Source organism: Sinocyclocheilus anshuiensis, unplaced genomic scaffold (assembly GCF_001515605.1).
Source record: "Sinocyclocheilus anshuiensis isolate Anshui unplaced genomic scaffold, SAMN03320099.WGS_v1.1 scaffold1524, whole genome shotgun sequence".
NCBI lineage: Eukaryota > Metazoa > Chordata > Actinopteri > Cypriniformes > Cyprinidae > Sinocyclocheilus > Sinocyclocheilus anshuiensis.
In genome coordinates, this window is record NW_015559670.1 from 631,239 (window position 1) to 647,353 (window position 16,115).

Here is a 16,115-nt window from a genome sequence, read left to right on the forward strand (position 1 = left end):
AATAAATATATATATATATATGCAAAACAAAATACTAAAGATATATTGAAGATATCTCATGTAGTTTGTGTCCATCTCAAAATCATGCAAACTAATCTCTGCCCCCCCAAAAAAAAAAACTTAAAATATTTCTAATCATTTGTTTGCCTGATTTTGACATATACCGTTTTAAAACAAGACGAATGTGTAAATATCTTTTAGTTTATATGTGCAGCTCTCTAGGCTTAAGTTTACATGCAACAGGGACCATCTGCTATGCTGGTTGTGCTAGAAGAGAGTTGAGATCTGCACCTGTGAGGCTGTTATAGTGAAACTCTGATATATGGTGAACATATGGACACCCTAACATCTCATTTGATGCAGTTGTTAACTGACTTGGTCAACAAAAGCCTTTCACTCGTGATGAGTCATTTATTCCTGATGTGTGAAGAAAACAAATGGTTTCATCACCCTGTTCTTTCACCTAATGTGTTCACAACTGAAGTTCTTCTGGCGTTTCTATTCTTATCCATTCTGCAGTTGATAAAGCATCTGTCACTCTGTATTTCCGTATTAATCATAAGCTACTTCCCTGTTCATTGATGACTGACTCACAAGCTGATGATGTTTATGTGCACGTGTCGTTTACCTGTTCATGTCCGAGTTGGACTTTGCTTTGTTTGGTGATGTTCTCCTTCTCTAAAAGTTCCTTCTGTTGACGTTCAAATTCATCTTTTCCCTGCAAAAATAACAAAAGGTCAGTCAGCAAGTCGAAACTATTTTTCAAAGCAGAAACTAGCAACTCAATGCCCCAGTGGGCAGCCAAAGGCCACTGTGGTATTAAACTAATCCCTTTTTAATTCAAATTAGAAAGTCTGTCTTTATTTGTCTTGTGAACTGAATTTGAATAAGCAATCTTCTCTTTTTGTTTTCTTCAAAACCCTGTTCTGGCAGCATCTAAACTATCCTCTTTTAGCCTTTTGTATGAGACTGAAGTACATGATTAGATTTTAACCCCAACTGCATGTCACTTTCTGCATGCTCAAATGTAAGGGATCTCATTCCTAATCTCTGCATCCAGGATTAACTGATGATAGACCGAAGCGGATGGACTGTTTTTCAGTTGCAGATTTGTGCTGCAGGCCTTATTTTGTAGCATTCATTTTTGTTTTTGCATCCATTTTTATTTTCGTTTGTTGTGTCATCTGCTATGCAAACATCATAAAAGTCCAGTCACAAAAACATGAACAATAGCAAAACTGAATATTGACTTGGCAAAGAACGCTAATATCACATTAAACAGTTGAGCAATGCAATAGTTTTGCATGAATTTACTCTTAAAATAAAATGTAAAATAACATTTCATTAATATTATTTATAATATTAAATTATTATTTTTAATTATAATTGAAATTAATTAATGCTGGTAAATCTGAGTTGTAAATGAGGGTGAATGAATAACTCCAATTTTGAACAAAAAGTTGTTCTATAATAAAAGCGTTTATGAAAAATAAAAGTTTTACTATTCTTCGCCATGTGCTAGTAAATTGCGCTAATGTGTTTTTTTTAGTGCTAACTCCCAAAAATAAGCATACATCCCTGTTAAATACCTGTTAATTTCTTTTCAAAGACAATCTGGATTTAAGTATGAAAATAGATAGATAGATAGATACAGGGCTCGCAAAAGGTACTCTTCAGATTTTGGTAGCCCGAAAATGTATTTAACTAGCCCAAATAAAAAAAATATAGAAAATGAGATAGGAGTTTAAATGTCAATCAAAAATATTTTTAATACACAAATATAAACAAATATGAAGGAAGCAATTTTATTTCACTATTTACGGGGTATCTGCAAAAATAAATGTAAGGCAATTTATGACCCATTTTAAGAGCTGCACAAGTAAAATGAACACCGTATGAGTGGGGTTGGTCTGTGGTAACATGCAGTACTGAGCCATAAAATTACATGATTTACAGTACCCGTGGGAGATCTGCATTTAAGGTAGCCCGTCGGGCAGAGTGGTTATACATTTTGGTAGCCTGACTGGAAAACACAATAACCCCGGGACGTCGGGCTAGCAATTTAGCGAGCCCTGAGATAGATAGATAGATAGATAGATAGATATGATTCTCACCTGTAGGTGGACGTAGTCATAATCTTCCATCCAGCTTTTAACGCACTTCTCACTGTTCATGTTTGCTTTGGCGTGAGATACGGGGAAAGGTTTGGTCTGGGCTCCGTAGCTGTCATCCTCCGTTGGGGTGCAAGTAAAGGGGTGAACAATGCCCTCTATTGGTGCTCTTCGGAAAAGCAGCTCCGCACTGCCCCCTATTGTTGAAGCCAGCTGCTTGGCATCATCAGGCACTGTCTGCGACACCATTACAAAACGTTCCAGTTCGTCACTCTTGTTCTGATGCTTGGCACCCGTTACTAGGATATTAAGCGCCCAGCAATTGTTTTCTAAAGTTTGGTGTGTTTGTTGAAGAATCTGATGGGAATCTTCTAGACGTTGCAACTGGCGTCGCAACTTGGAGTACAATCCTGGATCGGACAACGTGGTGGCATTCGCAGCCGCTCCACGGCCAAATACGAGAAAATCTGTGAGCGCACACTTGACGCGCTCCAATGAAACGTGGACCTCGTTGGCGTGACGCTCCATGAAGCTGTACGTTCGCCAGTGAGGCGATGCTGCAAGAGTTTGCAGCACACAAACCGAAGACTCCACACCTTGCTGAAGACGACTCAACCTCTGGACCGCAGAGTCTAGATTCAATGCTAGCCGGCCCTCGGCGGGCGATCCGGCGGAAGAAGAGGAAGTCGACATACTACTGCGAGTGCTTCCCGTGCTGGAAAACGACAAGCGGTTGACGCCTTCGGTCACATCACCGAGTAACCGAGCGTCTCCTGGAGGAATATCGTAAACTGATTTATTTCTGTCTCTTTCAGAAGAAGCGTGTCGATTCTGCGGCATTCCACGTGGAATATCGTACAAGTCCTGAGATCCACCTGCGGCCAGTTGGCTGGCGGGAACGTCGTAGATGCCTAGGAGTTTAAATGTCAATCAAAAATATTTTTAATACACAAATATAAACAAATATGAAGGAAGCAATTTTATTTCACTATTTACGGGGTATCTGCAAAAATAAATGTAAGGCAATTTATGACCCATTTTAAGAGCTGCACAAGTAAAATGAACACCGTATGAGTGGGCTTGGAGAGTTTGCAGCACACAAACCGAAGACTCCACACCTTGCTGAAGACGACTCAACCTCTGGACCGCAGAGTCTAGATTCAATGCTAGCCGGCCCTCGGCGGGCGATCCGGCGGAAGAAGAGGAAGTCGACATACTACTGCGAGTGCTTCCCGTGCTGGAAAACGACAAGCGGTTGACGCCTTCGGTCACATCACCGAGTAACCGAGCGTCTCCTGGAGGAATATCGTAAACTGATTTATTTCTGTCTCTTTCAGAAGAAGCGTGTCGATTCTGCGGCATTCCACGTGGAATATCGTACAAGTCCTGAGATCCACCTGCGGCCAGTTGGCTGGCGGGAACGTCGTAGATGCCAGCGCTGTCGTTCATGCCCTTTCGGGACATCGGTTTAGAGCTGGGCGGGAAGTCGTAGTTGGAGCATGGGGAACCTTTGGAGAGTGACGGTGGTGGAACGTCATATATACCTTCTTGCTTGTGCTTCGAAGGCTGTGGAAAGTCGTAATTCCCTTCGTCTTGTGCAATGTTATTCTTGCAAGGTGGCGTGGAGTACACCTGTGGAAGAGCGAGTTCGGTTAAAGATGAAGTACATGTGCTTATAAGAACTAGTGTTGCCAAAAACATCAATTGCATATCAATATTGAATATTTGAAATGGATTAAGCACTCATTTTCTGCAGTATTGATACACCTATACTGGCGATAAATTTTTTGTTTCTTGCCACTGTTGCCTTTGGCTGCTCAGTTGGGGTCAATTTTACTATGCCACTGCTCAGTTTTATTACGCCATCTCATCTAAAAGACAGTTAATATTACGAAAATGTTTTAATGGACTTCGCTGACACTATCGGATGAGAACAAAAGCTTGAACCTAATTGAGTTGGATAATTACACTATCTTCTGTAGAGCTGCTTTTGGAATTGTTTCATAATTGATTAACTTTGCAGCATTAGGTGCGTTTCCATTACCATTAAATTATTGAAAATATGCCTAATGGAAACGCGTCAATTTCGAAAAAACGCCCATATATCGCAAAAAAGTTTTTACGCTCGCACGAGGTGGTTTTTCAGGCAATGCGAAAAAGGAATAATTCGCAAAACTGCAATGGAAACGGCTTTTTCGCATTTACAGGTCACATGGCGTATGAAAAAAGTCATATGATCATTCTTCAATGTACTATAACCTCCAAGAAACACATCATACGTGGCCGCTCTCCAGTATAAGGGGCTTTCCTACCATTAATGCTTAGACAATTTACACTGCACACGTCTGCGGTGCAGTGTGGCTCTGATACGGCCACTGAAGCTGATTGTGGCCACAATGCTTGTGTTTATTCCAGAATTCAGCCGTGCCACACACGTTTCTGAAGCGGCTCTCTGTGCTGCTTCTGTAAAGATACACGCATACACCTCCTCTGAATAAATATAGCCAAAATCCCACCAAAACCCGTTGCCATTGCGAGAGGCAAAAGGTTACGTTTTAGTCACATAACATTGGTTAATGGAAACGCCGTCATTTCGCAATACTTTTTTATCGACATTTATAAAATATCGCCAAAGTTTTGCACAGATCTGTAATGGAAACGCGCCTAATGACACTTATTGAACTGAATTGAAACAACAGAGTCTTGAACTGAACAACACACGTGTCTTCTGTAAAGCTGCTTTACAGCTGAATCGACTTGTATCATAATTGAAAAACGTTACAACATCAGCACTGTTGTTAAATAAAAATTGAATCAACACTGAACTAAACTGAGCTGAATAATGACACTATTGCCTTTTATGTTGCTTTACAGCAATTATTTGAATCATTTCACAACTGATGCACTTTGCCACAATTACGATGTTCTAATCACTATTGCATTTTTTATTTCTATGGTCAGTAGTAAATTAACTTATATACTGTTTATTTTAAGCCCTTAATATTGTGTAACTTTTCCCTGTGGTATTGAAAATAGTGTCGCATATTAATATTTTTTAAGTATTGTATCAAAAGTGGAAATCCCAATATCTTGACAACACTAATAAGTACCAAGTTTGAGCCACTGACAGTCTAATAAGTCTAGTTCTGCATTTCATGGAAGTTCTGAGTAGTACATGGAAAATCCTGCCATCCAGCTAAAGGATAAAACCCGGCATTGACCTGACAGCGTAATGGGAGTACATGGGGCGTGCACACAGGACACTGGTCAATAAATAAACGCAGCGGCCTGTAAGTGATTTCTGTCATGCGTAGAATCTATCTTTCAAAGTGAGTCGGGGTTTCCTCAAACCCTAATTAAATATGACTCTAATAATAGGCTTCCACATACATCCAGTTTATTTCAAACAAACTCGAGGCGCTGCACCACATTTCGCCAGGAGCAGCGGTGAAACATAAGCGTGGCTTCAGCACAATTATTTCTGTTTTGACCTCCTTGCAGAGTTAAGAGCACTACTCTGAGTTTGACTCCAACATTACTGGCAAGCTAGGCTTTAATTTGCTAACCAGGGGACACTGACAGTCTACATGGAAAATCCTGCCATCCAGCTAAAGGATAAAACCCGGCATTGACCTGACAACGTAATGGGAGTACATGGGGCGTGCACACAGGACACTGGTCAATAAATAAACGCAGCGGCCTGTAAGTGATTTCTGTCATGCGTAGAATCTATCTTTCAAAGTGAGTCGGGGTTTCCTCAAACCCTAATTAAATATGACTCTAATAATAGGCTTCCACATACATCCAGTTTATTTCAAACAAACTCGAGGCGCTGCACCACATTTCGCCAGGAGCAGCGGTGAAACATAAGCGTGGCTTCAGCACAATTATTTCTGTTTTGACCTCCTTGCAGAGTTAAGAGCACTACTCTGAGTTTGACTCCAACATTACTGGCAAGCTAGGCTTTAATTTGCTAACCAGGGGAAAGTAATAAAAATCGTATTTATTTCTTTGTAAAATTTCTGGGAAATAATAGCGTTCGGTTACAAGACAAAGAACAAGGGCTGCATCAGGGTTATTATAGTTAACTAAAACGAAAGCAATAACTTTTTTTCTTTGTAAAATTTCTAGGAAATAATAGCGTTTGGTTACAAGACAAAGAACAAGGGCTGCATCAGGGTTATTATAGTTAACTAAAACGAAAGCAATAACTTTTTTTTGTTAATTGACGTAAAAATAAACATTTAATGAAATAAAATAAAATATACATACTTTTTCAGCTAGTTGCAAAGGCAATATTTCTCATTTTTATATAGTTTAACTACATTAGCTAAGACTAAACTGTACTAACAGTACTAAAATAAATAAAACTGAACTAAAAATTCAACTATATAGATGAATACATAGAAATAGAAATAAATATACTATATAGAAAACAAAATGAAAGCTAATTTAAAATATATATATAAAAAATAACTATAATAGTATCTCAATGATACTAAAATAAATACTGGGTAGCATATAAATATATTTTCATTATTCTTTTTGACACGTTTGACGGTTTGCATCAATAATTTTGAAGCAAACTCGAATTTATCGACCACCAGATTGTGTAGCACAAACAATGTGGGACAAGTTACATGCTAACATTTTAAACAAATCCTAATTTGCATGTACTAATTATCATGACATCATAATGAATATTATGCGCTGAAGGATTATCATACCCCTTGTGATGTTGGCGGTATGTCATACAGTCCTTTTGATCGCAGGTCCTGGGAAGGGGGGGTGTCGTAGAGGCCCTGGGCTCTGGGGATGCCGTGCTGTGCAGTTTGTTTGCTCGCCGGAATATCGTAAACCTGTGTGGGTGTTTAAAATATAAATACATGTATGCAGACATCTACATGAGTACATGTTATTGATAGTGACACTCACCCCCTGTTGACGAATTGGAGGAACATCGTAGAGGTCATGAGATGAATCTGCCGCAGGACTGTAAGCGTATGTTTGCCCTACGCGGACTGGGGTCACCACCTGAAACAAGAATACATATGTTAAAGTTGGAGCCAAAAAATTGTATTCATAGATGAAATATGTCATAAAAAGTGCCATTTGTTGAGGGTCTCTTGACATGTAGGAGAAATTGAGGCTGAAAACACCCTCCAAAAAAAATGTTTTCACAACCATAAGAAATTTGTTCAAATTCTTAACTTTAAGTATGAACAGTAGTAGTAATAATAAAAAGTATTATTCAAATGTTTGCTTAATAAAATATATACTGTGTACATACAATATATATACATACACAATATATGTAGATTTGTATTATTTATTTAAAATGATATATGAGATAATGCGTAATATAAATAATGGAATTTATAATAAGTAATGAAATATTTAATTATTTAATAAATAATAATTATAATATTTTATATATTACTACATTATATTATTTTATTAAAATTATATATGAGAAATATATTTAAATCTGTTTTTCATTTACATTATATATATATATATATATATATATATAATCTTATCTGTAATGTATAATAATAATAATAAATTATTAGTGATAATAAACATATCACTTTATATATATTTTTAGAATTAATATTATAAGCATTTCTGTTATAGTGAATAATTATGCCTAATTTAACTCACTTTTAAATCACAAAAAGCTGTTGTTGTTCAGCCACAACATATTGCGGCAACATGCAAAATGGCTACGGTGAAACTATGGTGCATTGTGTACGTGACTAGATTAATGCAACTGCAAACAGAGACGCTAATGGGGTGATCTGTCTTATATGCCTCCTCGGTTCCAAACAATATTTGTGTCATCTTGCATGTTTTTAATCTATCAGTTCTCTCTATATTCCTCCAGTTTTCTTTCCATCTTTTATGCTCCACATCCGTCTTCTGCTTCAGACAGACAAAAGCATCATTGGAATGTACTTGGTCTCCATTTGTTCTTCTCCAAAATCCGCCCCCCTCTTCGTCCCAAACGCTCCGCTAATACACCACACACCGCTGTCACCACACGAGAACGCTCACGGGTCACTGACAGGTCTCGAAAATGGGAACCATACTGCTTCCAGCCTGAGAGACTCTAGATCTGTTCCAAAACCTAGTGGGCTGCCTTGCTGTCTACCACCTACATAGACAGCTGCCTTCCAACCGAACTGAAACCTCATAAGTGATTGATTTGGAATGCTCTACATAGGCAGGAACTCAAAGAAATAGTGATTCTCATCTCTAAGCACAAAAATGTCTAATACAAAATATATTATTTTTTCATTATTTATTACATATTATATATTTAATTACATCATATATTTATTTAATTTAAAATTACATACATATGAAATAAAAACAGATTTTAATATTTTAAATTTATCGCATAATTTTAAATAATAAAAAACAATAAATATTGTTTAGAATAATTGGAATAAAACCCATGTAGTCAACTCGCTAAGTTTTGGAACAAAGCCTCTTTAAGAGGAAGAACTCTCTCTCTCGCAATAATTGTGGCATGTAGGAGGTATGAACAGCGGTATCTTCATAAGTGAGGTTGGGAACTCCTAAGCCCACTATCTATTTATCCAAGCTGTGTTAAACTGGAAAAATGTCTTTCTTCGACGACTCGCACTCATATAAAGCACCCCCTCCAGACACACGGAGTTCCAGAGATGGGAACGTCCAGATGGTTTTCATAAGCGGGATCGTCACACTCTTATTTTTTATTCTGTGAGTTTAGGTGCACATCAATGACATTCCTGTTCATAAATCAGCATTCTGGAACTCCAGGTTCAGCATAGTTCACCAATTACCCAGATCTCCCGGCTTGTTCCCATCAGTCATAAATCACCAGTCGTAAATTCCCAGAAAATCCTGGGAAAATGAAGTGGGAATAAATGGAGAACGGGACACGTCAGTGGTCTGACCAATCTCACACTTGCATGTTAAGGATATTCCCCCTTACCTAATTACAGTATTCAGGGATAAAAAAATATGATTATTACTACTATTATTAAATCTATATTATAATCTTGATATAAATTATATTACAATATTGTATTAAATCTTATAGTATAAAACTATATATATCTATATATATCTATATATATATATATACAGTAGATTTTATCATTATTATTATTACTACTAAATATATAATATATTATAATCTTGATATATCAGTCTGTATTAATATGATATTATATATTATAATTTATTTAATGTATTATATTACATTTTAATATTATATGCTTAATTAATTTATGCAAATATGAACTTATAAATCCATCCTATATTACCCAAATCACTTCTCTGCTACTTGGAGTGTCTAATCAGAAATGAGTAAATGTGTGGCAGTGTGAGGTGTGAACTGTGACCTCTAGGCAAACATTCTCTCCCGCTCAGGTGACTCCTTCCCTGGATTCCGTTACACCCTGGCTGGGTGTGCGTGACTAAGATCGGATCACATTTGAACCCGAGACCGACCTAATTGCTGCGGGAGCCTCTTTTTTTGTCCTTGGAGAATACCAGCGCTGAAAAAGCAGCATGACAGAAGCGTGTTTTCTCACCAGCCTCAGTTTTCGGTATGCAGCATTTAATCGAAAGCTGTTTGAGTAAACAATGACTTCACTGAGCAGCTCTGAGTCATGTTTGACAAGTAAATAGAGCTGGAAAATGATCATCTGGAAGAAAGAATAAAAAAAAAAATCTCTAGAATCATCTGGCATCTTCCATCTTGATCTGCTATGTCTCTCTCTCCAGTCCCTTTACATCTGTTCTGTTCCTGTGACAGAAAAAGCTCCGTCCTATTAATAAGTCGAACTCATCAACGAAAGCAATTGAATGTCAAACCCTCAGGGATCTCCCACATGACGGCCATAAAAACTGAAAAGCACAAAGACTTCCTGCTAATTTAGGAGTATTAACCTAATGCAAGGAGCCATAATTCATTTTACATCACATGGAAGCATTCAAACACACCCCGTGATTTATAGATGCGCATTGAGACGAAGGGGTAGGGGTGATTATTTAAATGAGATGCATCAATTATGCAGTGACCCTGATTTCAACAGTTTGTGTTTGATTTATAACAAGTGGGCGGCAGCAAAAACAGGATTTTTGACTTGAAATAAGGAAGACGAGGAAACTGGAATGAATTGTGCTGAAAGAGTCCAGTGGGTATGGGGAAATAAGTTACCTCGCCGCTGAGCATTTCCTGTTATCTCTGCAGGAGGGAAAACACAGCCATGTGTCTCACACTAAAGGGGTCATGACATCTCTTCTGGGTCAGATCACAGGGGCTTGTGACACATCCAAACTAAAAACAGGCAGAACAACTTCACACCTAATCTATATCTAAAATTACATAATTTATTTTGAATTTAAAATAATATAAAATAATTTAATGTGTTTGTACAAATGTATAAAAATAAATTACATAACTTTAAATAAAAAATAAAAAATTTAAATATTAAATGTATTTTTAATTGTTATTTTTAATTCATTTAAAAATAACATGAATATTTACTTTTAAATACAATGAAATATACATTTTTTATATTTACATTTAAATACAATTAAATATAAAATGTATGAAATAAAATATAAGTTTATATGTGTGTGCATATACAATTTAAAATTACATTATTATTAAATAAAAAATTATATTATATTTGAACCAATACAATTAACTTTTAAATATATATTAGTCATCTTTTTTATAAATATAAATATTTAGACAAAAAGTGTTTATATTTTGTATTAAATATTATACCATGATAAATTATATTCATATTTTTAAATAGATAATGCATATAGTAGAAATGAAGACGTCAAATCTAGTTGCTAATAAACTAGCAAGTGTGAGTCACACAAATAATGCTCTACTACTTTTCTAACTTTTCCACAGAAGGGTGCGGTGGCATTTGACCTGCCTACGCTTCCAACAAATCTTTACGATATCTCCTGGAGACTGAGGTGTACAAACAAAAACGTCTGGCTTAGCCATCTCAAACAAGAGGGAAGGAGGAGAACAAAACCTGGTTAGTGGCGATAACAGTCAGCCTCGGCACATAGAGTGGGCAGAAAATTATGATTTATAATGTGACTCATGAAGAAACGTTAATCCTAAAAATGCCTAAAAACAAACATTGCTCTCAAGTCTGGAAACGTCAAAGCTCAGAATTTTCTGGAAAGGCGTGTATGAAGTCACAAAAACTGCTTTACTTCACAAACAGCGTCAATTTGTGGCGTCAAACAGACGCGGGCACCAATGGGACGAGAGATCTCATCTCTACCCATAAGTCCCGGCTCTGAGAAGGACATTGTGTGGTTGTGTAAATCTCAGAGACGGCCCTCGCTCGAGCCAGGCTCTGGCTGGCATGAATAGTGCAGCTGTGAGCAGCTTTAGATCACTGTACTCTTCAGGTCAGGCAGGGACAGAGCCAGACTCCAGCAACCAAACCTTACAGTGTGTCATTATGTGCCCAAATCCTGCTCTGTGCCTGCAACAAACACATCATCCACAAGCATAACGGCACTTTAGCACAAATAGACACTTTCTGGAATCAAATTAAACATTCGAGAACTTTATGCTTAGGCCTAGTAAGAAACACTGTGTTCATGTTGTTTCAGAACGGCCATAATTACAAGATGACAACTCGGAGCAGTTCAGATCCTTAGATATAAGTTGTCTGGCAAGTTTAAAAAAGCCAAAATGGATCCATATGCAACTTTTTGTTGATGACAGGAAAAAAAACCTTATGTTGCACTGGACTAAAACCTACTGACTTTGCTCATATTTTGGATCATTTTTGTAAATATATATTTAATAAAAATTATATATATTTATATTTATGTTATTATTTTTCATTTCATACTATATAACATTGTTTAAAATATGTATTTATTTATTTAAATATTAAATATTGAATTTTAAAGAACTGCAGTATGATAAACATTTAATGTTTATTTTTTTCCCACCATGTTACACTTCCCAGGTCAAAAAATTGCTTATAAATTCCTTGTTATATCATTACCAAATAATGGATTCAATCTTGTTTTCTTTCAGTTATCACAGGTTTTGTATTTCTTTTGGAACTGACTGATAATAGGCCTCATTGATCTGAACTTATGCACAAATAATGTTGTTGTTTTTTTACTCATAAACTGAAGTGCATAAGCTCAAATCAATGAGGCCTACAATCAATCAGTCCTAAAAAGAAATACAAAACCTGTGCTAATTAAAATAAAACAAGTCGACAAAAAGATTAAATACAAGATTTGGTGATAATATATCATAATGAGATGAGAGATTTACATGCAACTTTTAAAAGGTAATTTTTGATCGGGCATATAATCAAAATCAAGGGTTTTCAGTACAAGGGTTATTTTATCGGTACATGTGCTCATTAAATATTTATTGACGTTAATAAAATGGCATTTGTAACAGGAATACTGTGTGTGTTGACCTAACTAGTGAAACCGCTGCTATTTTTAACATAGTCAATCACAATAATAAATGTAAAGAAGTTGGTGTTCAAAGATTGAGTGTTTTTACTAGTCTTAAACTTGTAGACATAATGTCAATTAAACGTAATTGGTTAATTGGTTGTCACATGACAAGCTTTGTTTGTTCTTGAACTTATACAAGTTTTTGCACTTCCTAAACATTTGATTTGGCCAAGTTGTGAAGGTCAGGATGTGCATCGCCACACTGCAAGCATGCACACAGATGCAGCAATGAAGAACAATCACCATGGAAAATCTAAACTGCACACTAATCTGATCACCATTTTCAGCGAAAGATCTAAAAAGCGGATCACTTTTATTTTTCAGCACAGGAAGCAATAGCAGGAAGGAAATGGTTATTTTTGTTGCACTTTCCTCTATGCCACACTTTATGTCAGAAGTACGTCAACTGAACATTGCATTTACAGATCTGGGAACACCCTCTTACCTCACTCTTACTGGAGCCGGCCAACTGTTATGCCAACCTCAGGAAAACAACAAACAAGGTGTGCCATCACTCCCGAACACCACCAAACAAAACAGCCAGATAGACCTCGCTGAAGACAAGACAGCCCTATATCCATGATCGTGCATCTCAAGATCATTTGAGGTGGACGGACCGAACCTTAACATCAACACTCCTGATCTCAGAGACTAGTAACTCTCTAAACGCTTAATGTCAGAAGCAGAACCTCTACTTTAAAGCGACAATCTCAGACATGACCTAAGTGTTATGAGTTTGCCTGAATGATGTTTTCATCTAGTGTTTATGAACACAAGATATGTCTACAGTGTCTGTATCTAAGTGGCAAATTGGAAAAACAGCTGAATCTGAATAATATTCGTCTTTAATTTAATTATCATCCACAATATGAAGTGTCATATATGTCATACTACAGTTCTTCAAATTAAATATTTAATATTTAAATAAAAATAAATATTTTAAACAGTTATATAGTATGAAATAAATAAAAACGTACATATAATTTCTATGAAACATATTTTTAATTTACATAAATATCAGTAAATAAAAATAAAAACAATAAAACATTAATATAATATAATATAATTTCAATTGCAATATGAAATTTTAAATGTTTATCATATCACAGTATTTCCCAAATATGACTTGTTTTTGGACCATCATGCAGCCATATGGTGTGCCATAGATGTGGTTCAAAGGAATGCAACTTTAAGTTTTGCATGAAAATAAGCTGAGAGCTTTTAAGAATGACACAGAAATCCCTTTCCTCCTGCTGACATGCACTTCATTTTGTATGCTTTCTCAGCATGTTCAGTAGCCTGATCTCCTCTATTTATTTTTCCATCCATGCTGTGGTTTTCCTATTCAGAGTACACCGGTGCAGCCCGATGCATCGACAGGACATTATAAAGCCCTTAAACATAAAGACTCATCGCTGCGGTGGAGGGCAGGGCAGGGCAGGGTGTGCACACAACTTCGATCCAAAATGGTTTTTGGCTGGACATGGAGACGCTTTTAATCTGGACTATAAAACAGGCTTATGGGTTAACCAGGCACTGTAAATAGCTAGTATTATTATTTCTTATATAATATATAAAATTATATTTAAAATTATAAAATGCATAATTATAAATGTTTATTATTCTTTCTAAAACCTAATGTATGTATTTTATACATTTATTTATTATTCATTTTATTATTTTATTATTATTATACACTATTCACCTGTTATCTTTCAACCACAACTAAAACTAGTAAGTAAAAAAGTACCTTAGTTTTTGCATGCTTTTCATAATGGCAATAGCTTAAGAAATACATAAAAGGCACAATGTGTACTGTATTTGTCTACAAAATATTTAGGCATAAACTCAAAGCTGGTAATGTATAGACCATGGTTATTCGTGATTATCATATTCATATATGTGGTACTTCAAAGGATATTAAATAATAATGCCAAGTAATATTTGAGTTTAACCTTTAAAAAGCATCCCAAGATGCACTTCTGTAAGTTGATTTAATCTCCAAAGAGTGTAAAGCTGGAATCCCCATACTTACATTTTGATGACTTCAAGTGTTCTAAAATGTGGAAAATGAGTAGAAAAAGTAGTAGTGTCCAAACTTTTGACTAGTGATTCATATAAAAACGACATGGTATTTCCAATACTTTACCACAGTACTTCTTTGTAAGAGTAAAAAATGCAATAGCAAAAGCATGTTGCACAATCAAACGCCACACTAGATGAACGTTTGAACTTGACAACACATGCCACACGTTCACCACAAGTGTTATCATAAAGCGCGAGGTGAACGTCTTTGCTGTAGTTCAGTTTACCTTGCTGGGAGTCCCATCAGCTTTCAGTGCGCTTCTCTGAGGAACCTGGTACACGTCTTTAGATGGAGGGATCTGGTAGGTGCCCTGTCCCTGCGGGCTCTGGTGGGACGGCGGCACCTGGTACACACCCTGAGGTGTGAGGTGTGACTCTCTCTGCTGAAGAGAGTGACCCTGTGGGGGGGAAGGGGATGCAGGCATCTGTCCTTCAAACATTGGTCCGATAAGCAGTTTGAGGCGGTTGCCGGGAGCGATGCCCTGACGGCCGTGGAGCGAACAGAGCCACCATCCCTCCAGACCGCCAGTGTTCTGCTCGATGATGGTCAGGATGTCACCTTTCCGGAAAGCCAGCTCTTCTGGAGATTCCGGGACATTGTCGTAAAGCGCTTTAGCCATTAGATTCTGTAAAGAATGAAGGTACAATAATTTATGATGCTGTTGCACTCATTAAGGCACTTAACATTCCAGATTTTACATAAGAAAACGCTCACCCTAACCGCTAGCCAGCTCAAGTATCATATTCATGTTCAGTATTATCACAATCATTGAGGCATGATCTAGGCATATTATATGATTACATGCAGTGATTTTTGGACTTATTCAGCGGGTTCTTGTGGGCTGCAATATAAAACGATTCCCTGTAATATCACAATTAGATGTCTAAAAAACATCAGTGTAACTCTATTTGTGTAGTTCGGCGGCCTGCTGGGAGCTCCCTTCAAAAGAAGCCGTTCCATCCACTGTGTCTCAATAATAACTCGAACTGAATGTCTGGCCGAGTTGACCCACATCGGACTAGGAAAATAATCATAAAATCCACTTGCCGACTCCATAGCCAAAACATATTTCTCTGAGGGGCCATGCTGGAAAACCATTTTTCTGTCAATCATTTAGAAACCACTTTGAGGAAGAAAAAAAAAACTGAACAGTGCTGGCAGAATATAGTTCATATTGTGCCAGTCCACAGGATATTTCATATCACATTCTCTCTTGTAAAACTGGAGTTTAAACTTTTAGAAAAAAATATTCCACAGGTCTAGTGTATTTTAATTATATTTTACCTAAAATCTATGTAGCTATCTACAAATCAGGAAAGAAAAGTATTTAAAATATAAATAAATCATATATATATATATATATATATATATATATATATATATAA

General features: G+C 36.6%; 1 protein-coding gene across 2 annotated transcripts in view; it reads right to left on the reverse strand.

The window, feature by feature from the left end:
- Positions 1 to 16,115, reverse strand: part of LOC107681627 (enhancer of filamentation 1-like) — a 30,063-nt gene that overhangs the window by 1,827 nt on the left and 12,121 nt on the right. Inside the window, exons 2-7 of one of the 2 annotated variants that reach the window (XM_016477945.1) lie at positions 14,957 to 15,355; positions 7,047 to 7,145; positions 6,839 to 6,970; positions 3,250 to 3,743; positions 2,115 to 2,727; positions 629 to 718 (exon numbers count right to left, since the gene is read on the reverse strand). In XM_016477945.1, coding sequence (XP_016333431.1) covers positions 629 to 718; positions 2,115 to 2,727; positions 3,250 to 3,743; positions 6,839 to 6,970; positions 7,047 to 7,145; positions 14,957 to 15,355 — 1,827 coding nt within the window. Of the gene's footprint in view, positions 1 to 628; positions 719 to 2,114; positions 2,728 to 3,229; positions 3,744 to 6,838; positions 6,971 to 7,046; positions 7,146 to 14,956; positions 15,356 to 16,115 lie in introns of both variants that reach the window. The other variant, XM_016477946.1, reaches the window with a different exon arrangement.